Genomic DNA, 13,279 nt, shown 5'->3' with positions numbered 1-13,279 from the left:
TGTGATTGCTGCTTAAAGGGTGAATGAATTACTACCAAAATAAGATAAAGTGGCCGACGACAATCATCCTGCTCTCATCATCCCTCGTTCATGTAGCAAACGGAACATTCATTCCCAATTCAGTGTCACATATACGCCTGTATATGGAGTGTTTTGAAAGACGTTGTTTGGAGACACTCCTCACAATAATGTGGTCACGATCCGGATTTGACTTCACAGAACAATTTTGTTACGTTGCTATATGCGTGAATATTTAAAAACGACTCTATTCGATGCATGGATGCGTCAATGCAAGCCAGTATGCTGGTCTCTCATGTGTGTGATGTTCTCCTGATTATTCACCTTTTCAAGGGGGTGATTTTTCCCAAATAACTTTATACTTCAACTTGTGTTTTATTATACGCTATCTAAGGTACACCAAAAATAGGAACCGATTCATAATGATTGCGTTCCGTTTGTCTAAAAGACATGTATTTGATTAACACTAAATCAGAAATGAGTGGAGAACTTTCGTTCAGTTATAGATATTGTGCAGACCAAACATTTTTCCGTACACATGAGGCATNTAGCCCCCAAGCGAACGGGTGCTCCCCAGGTGGTTTCCTTGCCATTTGGTTGATCATTTGAAAACTTGGGTTACGTGAAGGTCTCAAAAACCTGTATCTGGTTGGTCCCTTGGCCACACTTAATTCGAGGGTTTTGTTTTTTTCAGTGCGATTCGGAAGGTCCCTTCTTGCGTTCTGGTTTTGAATTGCCCCACCTGATTGGCCGATTATAAAGATTTCTATTTTTAGTAGTACTATGTAAGAAGACCGGAAACGCCATTCCAGAAAATGCGTTGGAAGGAACCCTCTTGAAACCATAGGAAACATTTTGTGCAACGAATGAGACGAACGTGGTCCACAAATCGCGGTTTACCGTCTGCAAGAAACTATTTCGCAGGACTGGAAGGGAACTTGCCACCAGAAATCCTGTAATGCAAAGAGCATGCAAAGACTGGAGACCTTAGTTTAAGTGCGTTAATTTGAGGCATCCTTTATCATAGAACCAGAAAAGCGTCATCAAACATAATAGTATGAGCAGCCGAACGAGATAACGTGGCTTTCGATTTTTCTGAGGATTTAGTGAATCCCGTGAAGCTATTTTGAGTTTGAGGCGAGAGGCTGAAAAAGCCTTGTTGATCACACTTCATTTCTTCCTAATTATGACCATACTTCAATATTTTTCAAACTCAAACTGCCCGATGAATTCATAATAGATAACGCAATATACAGATTACTGGACGGTTCAAAAGACACGTATACCTTGACACCTTAAGCACGGTGCAAGGCATCACTTATAAAATGATTCAAGAATGTTTCTGGAAAATTGATAATCAACAGATATTTTGTTGTTTCAATTTTTATTGAAGGGCTTTCCGAGCAGCAGGGAAGAGCAGTGTATAAACGCGGAATAAGTATTACACATATAGAGTATACGTTAGTTTGATGCCGATCTAAGATATCATGGAGTCACTTTCGCTGGAGTTTATCGAGCCCAATGAATTCCAGATGTAGACTCCAATCTTGTCGCATAGACAAATTGCAAGGGGCTATTTTCCGAAAAAAATCGCAAGCGATTTCTTTGGATGGAAGGTTTATATTCTTTGATAAGCTACCGATGGTCCACTGGATATCATGGACATGGCATGTCAACACAGGTATATGCATTCACACTACGGGATATGGAGATTGGTTTCACAGATCTCGAGTTATTTAGACGGCGCTTTATCTTTATTGCTGCTTACAACTTCTAAGCAGCCGCAGGTGCACTTTAAGTGGGATTTTGCGGGCTCAAATTTCAATGAAGGAGCATGATTTTTTCAACGCAGATCATAATGACATTTCATTTTCTTGTAACTGATCTTAGACCGCTGACAAAAAGACAGCGCGCAAAACGTTAGGTTAGTATGCTTGATGTGCAAAACTGTTTAGGCGTGATTTCAGAACTTTGGTGAATTAATTATATATTGTTTTGAAAACTGGGCAGCATATACTTCTTGTTAAGTGGCCACAGAAATAGCGGTATATCCAGAATGATAAATTATTAATTCGGGACTAAATCATCATGCCGCCCTGATAGTTTGCCTACGAATTCCTTCAAGCAGACATTTAGCGTGATTGGCGAAACAAGATTTCCCTGCGGAATATATATGCACCTTTAGGGTGGCTGCCAAATCAACCTCGATACTGATTCTTGGCAATATCCTGAATTACAGATTGTCAGGAATAACTGAAACAAAAAATGTATGAAGTCAATACAACTGGGGGACCCAAGTGGTAACTAATGAGTTTCGTTGATCGACCCAGTTAAATTATCAATGTAGAATATTGTTTGGATTGCCCATTAGTATGAGCCAGTTTCCTGAAGTTCGTGGTACCCATATGTTATATGGGTCACAAACAGATACTACTTTACACAGTCGGCAGCCAATTAAATTAGCGCTTGCATCACAGTTCCGAGAAGGGGGTTTATACCGCCATTAATATTCAACGTTCAGTCGACGACAAGGTGGCCGGTGTCCATTTTAACTGTTTTAATGAAATACAAGATGACCAGGCCGTTAAACTGCTGCCTGAGCACTGTGATTGCTGCTTAAAGGGTGAATGAATTACTACCAAAATAAGATAAAGTGGCCGACGACAATCATCCTGCTCTCATCATCCCTCGTTCATGTAGCAAACGGAACATTCATTCCCAATTCAGTGTCACATATACGCCTGTATATGGAGTGTTTTGAAAGACGTTGTTTGGAGACACTCCTCACAATAATGTGGTCACGATCCGGATTTGACTTCACAGAACAATTTTGTTACGTTGCTATATGCGTGAATATTTAAAAACGACTCTATTCGATGCATGGATGCGTCAATGCAAGCCAGTATGCTGGTCTCTCATGTGTGTGATGTTCTCCTGATTATTCACCTTTTCAAGGGGGTGATTTTTCCCAAATAACTTTATACTTCAACTTGTGTTTTATTATACGCTATCTAAGGTACACCAAAAATAGGAACCGATTCATAATGATTGCGTTCCGTTTGTCTAAAAGACATGTATTTGATTAACACTAAATCAGAAATGAGTGGAGAACTTTCGTTCAGTTATAGATATTGTGCAGACCAAACATTTTTCCGTACACATGAGGCATCCAGACCACCTTGACTTCCAAAGGCGGGCGCCTATATAAGTGGATACGGGAATCTCATATAACGCCTGCGTCCACTGGATGTATAATGCCCTCATTGATCATATTGATGTGATTATGCATTTTAACCCAGTTCTCCTGCAAGCTTTAGTACTGCGGTGCATCTCGTGGCAATGTAGCTCGTAAAAGTATGCAAACCTGGAGGCATTTGGATTGGCCGGTGCAAGGAAGCCTACAGTATTTTCGAAATCTGGTGTCATAATTGGTGCTTTAATATATTCGGTTTTGCTTCATTTGCCCCAGTTTCCACAGAAACATATGCCATCATTATTTTCCGTATTTTTTCAAAGAGCCGTTATTTCATTATGATTCAAATGCTAAAGTTAGCGCTGAAAGTGTTAGGCAACCCCAATAGATTTCTCTTATAAAGCATTCGGGTAACTCGTCCCAGTACATGCTGAAGCACAGAGGACACATGTAGTTAGAGGGCATCACAGTAGCCCCGCTGTCCTGCATACAAAACTGAGTATAAAGCCGTCGTATTCGGATTTCTAGAAACAATGCGCGCTATCGAGATATGTATGTGCCATTTGTTGAACTAAGTTTATGTTTATATTGAGCACTCCTCAAGTCTGGGGGTCACTATTCGCCCATCGAATAAGGAGCCCTCATAAATCTCCACTTTAACCTCGCGTTTATCAGGGAAGGGGTTTTGTTACTTTCATCAACATGGTTACGCTTATTTAACTAAAGCTGTGCGCTTGTTACAAGCACGGAAACCATGTGATTATCCGTGTGGATTAAGCCTTTTCCTAAAAATGCATAATTATTCTGTGGAAAACAGCGTAAGCGGGCAACTGTCGTATCATGCGGATTAGGAATATGACGCCACATAGGTGGAACATGTCATAAAGCGGTTGCCATGATAAAAAAAGTTATTTTAACCCAACTCGCCTACTTATCGTACCCGCTAGCCAGATAGCTGTGCGCAGCGGTGATAATAGGGCCTTGCCTATGCACGGTGACCCAATCCAACGGTCCACGAGTGCCCTCTATATCGTTCACCATGACTGCTTGCAGAAGCTGCCCATACCCATTATCGCAGCTGACCACAAGGCCCTAAATAATAGATTAATCCAATGGCCATAGGGGGTTCTTTATATCCATATACGTCGCCCGTCCGCCAAGTCCATTTCTGAAGTACACACAACTAGCCTCGGCCAATCATGCGTCCATTTGTCGTTTCCATCGTACTGGGTAGTCAGTCCAGTTCGCAGATTCAGGAAGCCGCTTTTACTCGACAAGGTTTCTGAAGGGGAAAATGTATAACCGATTACCACCCGTATACACCCGTATTTACAACACACATCTGAATAACGCTGTAGTGGTTAAATCGAGAGATGCTTAATAAAGCCCGCTGTCCACAACTCGTGATCGGTATCTACGCTGAATCTGGAGCCTTAGTGTTATAAATCTAAATGCACTTGTTGCTTAATTGGTCCCATTGGCGATGGTGGGAGAGGTGAGTGTACATCGATCAATTGGTGACAAGATTAGGGCAAGATATGAATTGTTGGACGCAGCGAAGTTAAAGCCAAATAGGGCTGCATACTATTCAGTCGCAAGTGCAAGCGGTATGCACTTAAGCTCTAGGATATCAGGACCGCATGAATCCTCATGCGTGCACCCATGGATGCAACCGTAGCGAACACTTATTGAGTAAGCGGGCATTCGCTATTACGTTTGCTCATTTATGGAAATAAGTCCCAACCTACTCAACTTCAGCTTCCCGAATAGAAATCGACGTGTGGTCTTTCCGTATTCAGTCGCTGCAGTAGGTTCACTAACAGGATCTTCATTCCCGGGAGCCGACCAGCCAACGTGTATGCGTTCACGATTTTCAGCATTTGGTTATATATCCTGATATTCCGCTTGGACGCCATGGATGTTTTAGATAAGTGAAAGCGACCCGGGCCTTGTAAATTCGTGAACAGACCTCATCTGTCGCACCACAATCAAAACTATTACAACATCCAACATATGTAAAGCGCTGTACAAATCCGTATACCTCTATTCGGAGTGTAATTAGCGCGTTCAATGGCTGCATGTCCAAAAGCAGTGTTCTGGGGACTTGTAGTCATTTCTGTTACATTCACTTTCTGCCCTGGATTACGGTACTGTTTAACTCATGTATTAAATTCGGATTAAATTATTTAATCAACTCGGAATTTCTACGTAATGTCCCTACACATACTACATTTCTGCATGTGCCCACTCGTTTGATCTAGACCTTTGGAAGTATAATATCACATCTTGGACAACTCGAGCCCTGCTTGATCGCCAGTCAACTAGACACAAATCTACTTTTATTCCATTTCATTTAATCTTTTGTCGTCGCCACACTAATTGTGGCAAACTTTAAGTCGTTTTCCCTCCATTATTACGCCCCATCCCATAGGATGATTCCTCCATTTCATGAGGCTTTACTGATCTCACCCTATTCATTCGTTTTTCCAAGCTGCCACTTTCGGTAATATTTGCGTCAAACACCTTGTGTGCCTGTTATTCACTCGATATGGCTTGTGATTTACGCATGTGGCGATCTACAACCGATCCAGAAACATACCTGCTTCTCATATGGGCTTTATTTCACCTCTACATTTGGCCAACGAAAAATACCCCGCTTATTACAGAACTGCACACCCCAGACCAATCACCTCAAACACGACGTCTGTAAAATGGCTGTCCAGAAACCAAAGAATATCATCGCAATGACGCCAAGGCACTGCTATACACAGTTTGCTACCATTCCCGCAAATGATCATTTCCTTCTCCTGACTTTACCATACAGACTACTTTTTCCATCATTGGCGACAAAGAACAAACTCATACTTTATTCTGGCTGTAACCTTTTGATCATTCCTGATGGTATACCGTCAACCAGTTGTAAATAAACACTATTATTACAACCTAACGCTTTGTGGGTTCGAAGCGTATACCAAAGGACGGGATGATTTTCGTCAGTTTACCCAAAGACATCTGCTTATTTTCCACCTCTTCGAAGGTAAGAACGATAGTTGCATACTCCAGATTGTCGTCAGAAGATATTTACATACTGGGGTTTAGAAAACATTTCCTCGTTCGTCCCATTACCTCAACGATCACGAAACTAAGAGTGGAGGGAAAACGTCATTGAAAGATTGCTTTTGTGTACGGAAGCTTTTGGAGTTCTCCATCATACAAACACGTCAAACCTCCGGTTAATTCTCGCTGTTTTGTATAGTTGAGGCGATGTGTTCTACGCACAATGCGGATGACATCGTCATGCCTGATTTTGCCTATCCTGACTGCGTGCGACTACGTGTCAAAGTGGTACGCGTAAGCTAGAAAGCACGTCCAACGAAACCATGGAAGTGGTAAAGAAATGGATCTTCCTGCTTGCACCTGAATAGCATACGAGAGTGGGCCTGAAAGCACCTATCAGGCGTTTTCTGAGCCACTGTGTTGTAACGATTTTGGAATTAGGTAGCATTACCATTCTTGTAACTCAGATTGCCTAATTTGCGCACCTTATTCCGTTTCTTGAATAATCCACTGCAATCACTCAAAAATCCGCCGAGACACAAGCAGCGGTTAGAAACAGTAAAAAGCTGGCTTTCTGGCAGAGAAGTTTTTTATGCTAGCCCACGGTGTGCACTAACAAAAGCATGTTTCAAAATGTAGTTATCCTACACCGCGTCTATGAGCACATCCATCCTAATGAATCACTCGGTATGAGCACAAAAACTGTGGCCTCCAATTTTACAAACTCAGTGCACAGAGCTCAATCGAAGTGAATGAGGCCCAGTGCTTACTGTAAGAACTACGACAAACGATGCACAAGATTTACTTTGAACGAAAAGTTGATACAAAGATATACTGAAATTGGAAAAAAGTGCCACTGGTCCCGTAGCACAGAGAACTAGCACTATCGATGGCACTACATTACACGTTTTTAAGCTAATGCATCTGATGGACTCAATCCGATAATATCCCACAGCAGACAATCCCCAGAGCCACACATCTCCTAATCATAAGAAAGCCTGGCACATAGGGATCAATTGGGCTGGGAAAACCTCATAAAAATGATCATGCACCAAAACAACTACGAATTGACGGATGTGAACTGTGTAAACCATTCGAAGAAATGTAGGAATAGAGTCAACAGAGTAGTTATGTTTTCTAGCGTTTAACCAAAATACTACCACACTCTAAATCTACTCAAATACTTTCAGCCAGTTGCATAAGAATCGTGGTCTTTATGCAATAGTCTCTCAGAAGCAAATGACAGTTTGCTTTCCGACTAGTTCATATTCGCAAGGTACACAGAGGAACAGAAGGCTGGGAGTTCCGGAGGAGCCTGTTCATATAAACTCAGAAATATCTCAGTAGACACGTGCCCTTCGACGTAAGCACAAGCTCAGTGGGGAACTTTTTCGATGTCGTCACTATTTCCCCTCATAGCTTTAGTGAGCTTGCGGGTACCTAGCGACCGGTGTGGACAAAAGTTCGCTGATTAACACAAGACAGTTCAAAACCAGTTCCGAATTTGGCGATCAGCAGTCAGGTCGCTTTCTTTTGTTGGATTCACGGGTATATGAACCACGCCGCAGTACATGCCGAAAGTACTCTCATGAGTTATCCCACCCCCCACTGGCAAGCAAGGTTGGTATATATTGGAGGTCCTCCGAAAACCAGACAAACTTTAATAAGGAAAATGATCGTAGCTACCAAATCAAGCACAGTTAGCGATCTTTATTTCATTCGAAGCATTCGCATTCTAACATTTAGGCTTGCTGAAGCATAAACTGCCACCGGGACAACAATAACATATTTTTGGGACGGGTACCATGGTAGAGCTTGCGATACTTTAGATCAATGAACCATATTGCCCCGCCTCTGGAACGCAATATGCAGCTGCAGGGCAATCGTATATAATTGGATGAACCAGTGTATGGAAACGCCTTGCAGAGATACAGTAACTGGTCTGTCGTGATGACTCGCAAACCCCCACTCCGATTTAAGAATCTCAATCGATCCCTTTTTCTCAGTCACTTGTCCGTACTTTTTTATACGAGGACATTCAAAATGTGGACGGTTTTTAATCACAGCGAAGATTGGTCTAAAATCAACGAGCGTCATCATACCTTGCAAAGAATTCCTAAACCTACTAACACATACTCACACAAGATCGGTTTCGAGCTTGCCAGCCTTCTAGGCAAAAATCCATTAAGGGCTGCAATAAATTTATTAACGCCTGGATGAAATGTCTTGGGTAACATCTACTAGTATTATTATTCATTGTATTTGCTCCCAAGAATAAGTGAAAAGGCCAAACAGCGATGAGGGTGATTTATGGTATCCCTTGCGAAATAGCAGAGTTTCGTATTCGATTCCAACCACGCAGTCTACAAGATCCGCACACGCATTTCGACGCAAACGAATGGGGCCGCGTTGGTGTCCTGCAGTTCAACCTTGATAGTCCATTCACCCTACAAGGCAGATAGTTTGTATAACATACGAATATCGATGCAAGCAAGGAGACTGTTGTACAAAACCTTGTCGCAACTAGGATCCATTTTTGGAGTGTGAGTGGATTTGCTGCATGAAATGACTGCGGGACGATTCTGAATGTGAGAATGAACAGAACACGTAGCCCCGTAGACGTTTGGTTTATTAGATTTGTTCCGTGCATTTTGCCGAATAATGTGAACTGCACTCGCGCAATATAGGATCATGGTTTGTCCTGCCAGCTTAAGATTCTTCTGCGCATCCTTTGGATGCGGAGTCATCAAGCAGTTGCACAAAATAGGTTCTAGGCATCCGCTCCAGTGTACTTTGTGACTGAGCACTGAATACTGCAGCCTAACCCCCACTCTAACACAAGGTATTGCGATTCTGTCAGGAGCAGGAAACTGTCACATGAAACTTTGTCATTTACGCATCCGCACGTATTCCTCAATGGTCCATCTGCAACATAGAACATGCACTACTTTCGTTTGTGTTTGAAACCACCTACGTTTTCTTATGTAATCCGTTTATGTAAAATGTATTCTTAATTCTTAAGGTGGTCGAAGTAGTTCATTTGTCTGATAACTTACTGATGGAATTTGCGGAGGCAACATGCCAGTATACGTATAGGAGTATTGCTTTCGTGGCATCACGGGACATCCTGGGGTCAGGTGGGTACACACACTGTTGTCCGGTATTGGTAACGTCACTAATCCGTATGGTAAGCCAGCTTGAACCTTCACTTTACCCGCATAGATGGTTTGATCTGTATATCAAAGTAAGCAATGCAAAATTATAGTCAGCACTCAAGAAATAATCATTAATAGGCGTTGAATAACTTCAATTGGTCTGAGGTGGCTATCTTGTGTTGATATTAAAACAATTTTTATGAATCTAGGTTGCTCGATTTTTGTTTGCACGAAAGGTGGTGTTTTGGTGAGGCACCAGTAAAAACCATCGGAAAATTCTAGTCTCTCTTTAGTTCAGATGTACGAGCTTCCTCATTTCTAGCAAGTAACAAATCACCCTCAGGTTGATTCACTATTCGGTGATATGTGCTCCGGTTAATCCATGTATGTAGTGCTGTAATAAATCAACCGAATTTTCAAACTGCCTTCCAAAAAGTGCAAAATAAGCGTTAAAATAAAACGATAGTTGTCCTGTTTGTCAACTCACATGGGACGAATGAAATGACGAGGGATGATTGCTGCCCCTTGGTGAGGGTACATGGTTCGGAGTTACATGGATATACGGCCACAGCCGTCACTCCAGCTTTGGATGAACCTGTGATGTTTGAGAAATCAGATGGAACAAAAACACCCACGAATATCAGCTACGTTTTTCTCATGTGAAGGATCCAACCAATCAATACAATACTCAATAAGAATTGGGAAGATAACGCTGAGTGCAGCCGATTTATAGGTAAATCTTCGGGAGAATATCCGGGTTGAACGTTATTTGAATGCAAACAACTAACGTCAATACTTCAAACCTCACCGATAAGGGATGACTAATTAAACCAATACACCATGCACGGATTTATTTGACATATAGTGAATCTGTAGTCTCTGCTATCACCAAACTCCTGGCTGCCTGAGTTGACTTTGGAGCCCATCATTTGGCAAAACGTTGGGATATTCAGCAACCGAGTTTCTGGTAAGTTTAACAAGCGTAAAATGGTCATTTTACGGCAAGCATCACCGTTTGGCTGCCGGATTATGAAGTAATTTTTGGCAACACGATTTCGTGCTCAAATACTGAAATTTCATCCATAATCTAGTCGACCTAGGTGCTTATAGAATTCTGCTGCATAACCATGTGCAGAGCGGAAACGAGCGAACGAATTAACGTAATTCCCTGCATCTTACCACAAAGTTCATAGCCGGCAGTCTCAACTGATAATTTCTTTCTCCGTGGACGATTGCCCCGACTTTTGATACCCACAATATCAAACATGTATCAGTTAATCAGCTCGTGCATCCAAGCTGTTGCTTTCAATACGTCAACTCTCTCCCGGATATAACCCGAAAAATTCCAATGAAGGTAGTGTTAAGTGTTAGTGTTCCAAGAGGTTGTGTTAATCCTCAGGAAAGATGCTCAGAGGTCCGTTCAACGTTCCACGTGGACACCAGATTACGACAATACGTGCTGTGTAATTGTCAAACACACAAGTGTAAAACATAACATCTGAAAGCGTTCTATGTGAAAATAATTTTCCCGCACATAAAGCCAAACACCAAATATTAGTCAGATTTATCAACATACGCGAACGAAAGTTTTATCCCAGAGCATGAACCGGAAACAATGCGAATATTCAAATGGGATTTACCTCACTAGTGCTAAAATGCCAAAAATCTCATAGACATTCGGAAACGTATGAAAAATTGTGGTTTGCTCGACAACCACCACAGAAGTTTTATTGGGCGTATGCCATAAATACTTACCGCAATCTCTGAATTGTACTGCATTTGTGATGCCAAACATGTTTACAATTGCACAGCACATGAGTAAGTTAAACAACTTCATCCTGTGTGATGTTAGGATTTCCCTTGAAAATCTTGGATCATTTATACGGAAAATGTGAACCGACTTAGTGACAACATCTGATTTTCCAAGGTGACTGTGAGGACACCCAAACTCGACTCCCCCATACAGGCAAACAGTTCTTGTTTGCTTCGCTTTATGTAAATGAGTGTAGCACATTCAAAGTTTACGTTGAACGAAGCGCGCATCGAATGGGTCGCATGTGAATAATATATGTTCTGTCAATTTCTAGGGATCTCGGTGACCATGTGGACATCTCAGTGGCTGTTGCATTTGTAATTTCTTGGCCACGCAGGCAGTAGGCCGTCCCGACTGTATTGAACCGCGAGGTTTTTGAGGGATATGCGCTTCACTTAGTATATCTTTCACAAGAAACTAATGGTTTATTGTGAAAAGAACCTAGTTAGTTTTGTCTGCGCTACAGAGAGGCAGATTTTTATAAGCTAAATGTCATCGCTCAGTGGTAAATATCACGGTGGGCAAGGCGTCCGTTCCATTTTGCCACAAGAACATCTGATGTCGAGTTACTGCATGCCCATTTTTTGAAACGTCTTACTCAGCAGTGTCACAGAACGAAATGTTGGTGTTTCAGCTGTCGTAACGGGTTGTCTTTTTTTCTCTGAGCTGTGCGGTTTGATTGCAAAAGTCCGTCACAAATAGAGGTCGAACTACGGGTGGATATCTTTGAAGCGGACTAGAGCCCGGTAATCGGGACTATTCCTCCAAAACAAAGCACTGATTTTGAGTGCACAGACTAGTAGAGAATTTGCACGTACACTTGCATGCATGATTATTAAAGGGTTCTTTTATTTTGTCGTTACTCAAACGATAAACCACTCAGCATCAAAGAGAACGAACCGCAGTCATGCGATTGATTTGCCGGTGGAAGTACAGGCGGAAAACTGGCTTCTTTAAAAGCCTTCACTAACTGACACTTAAATGGCCACACACAGATGACAGTTTAGACAAGAGTCATGAAGATCGTACAAATTTCCACAAACTGAGAGATAGTTGGATACCTCTGTAGCAAATAGCACATTTGCAGAAGGCAATCCACAGTACAGTGAAGGTAACATCTAAACGCAGTCATGTAAGATAAAGATGGGTTGTGCTTAGGAAAGAAAATATCGCACCCATGGGAATGAGTCACTGCCAAGGTAGAAGAATTTGACAGCAGTATTTCAATGAACCGCAGGAGTCTTATGATATCATACTATTAGGAAGGGTCTCAGACCTTCAAACACAAGACGAAAGATTGTACGGAAGTTATTGTGGAATCGCTTGGAGTGAAGGGTTTTATTTACAAAATTTAATTTTCAAAACAAACTCGACAATTGAAATGGAGGGTGAAAGGATACACTGAACAAGAATATCACGTAGGATCACTGACCAAAAGTATGCTGCCGCTGAACGCGATCTTTTATTCCTCACCTCTGTACGTGGAGTCTGGAAAGCATACGTACTCAACACGGCTGACCTTGTCGGACGACATTGAGAACCAAGGTCTTCAAACAAATCCGTATCCGGGTAGCACACTTAACAAAGACAAAGCCAACACCAAAATTGTAAGATCACACTGGATTAAAGGACGTAATATTGTAACATACGAACTCATTTTTTTCTCAAAACCCACGAACCCCAGCCTCTATATCTGACTTCTGCTTGCGGTTTATAACATCGTGGTACACTGTATTTCGTCGGTTCCATGTTTGCAATAGTTCATTTTAACAATGTTTTGGGTTTGAGGCCGCTCGGAACTTCAGCTTTTCTACTTTGAGTATGTTTCCACATGTTGCCCACCTTTTACACACAAGGATCGTAACCTCAAATAGCATGTTTGTTCAGCGGCTTACTGTTATGTGGAACAAGCAGCTCGCGCCACTGAACCCTTTTCGGCAAATAAAATGGGTCCCAGCTCAGTGGTTTTTTCGCATAACCTTATTTTCTCCGTATTCAAAGACAATGTCTATTCGATAGTGTCCCACTATTTTGCTTTGTTCG

The 13,279-nt window shown here is 41.9% G+C and overlaps 1 protein-coding gene across 1 annotated transcript; it reads right to left on the bottom strand.

Annotated features, from left to right (window-relative positions):
• Positions 1-9,324: 9,324 nt before the first annotated feature.
• Positions 9,325-12,770, bottom strand: T265_15754 (hypothetical protein; the record flags this gene model as incomplete). Its single annotated transcript, XM_009179076.1, has 2 exons — positions 9,325-9,500; positions 12,710-12,770. Coding segments are annotated over 2 exons (237 nt in total), but the record flags the coding sequence as incomplete, so codon positions are not given.
• Between the last annotated feature and the right edge of the window lie 509 nt (positions 12,771-13,279).

The sequence above is a fragment of the Opisthorchis viverrini genome, assembly GCF_000715545.1.
Source record: "Opisthorchis viverrini unplaced genomic scaffold opera_v5_838, whole genome shotgun sequence".
Classification (NCBI taxonomy): domain Eukaryota; kingdom Metazoa; phylum Platyhelminthes; class Trematoda; order Opisthorchiida; family Opisthorchiidae; genus Opisthorchis; species Opisthorchis viverrini.
Note: the sequence above shows the minus strand (reverse complement) of the source record. Positions and strands in the feature narration are given on the sequence as shown.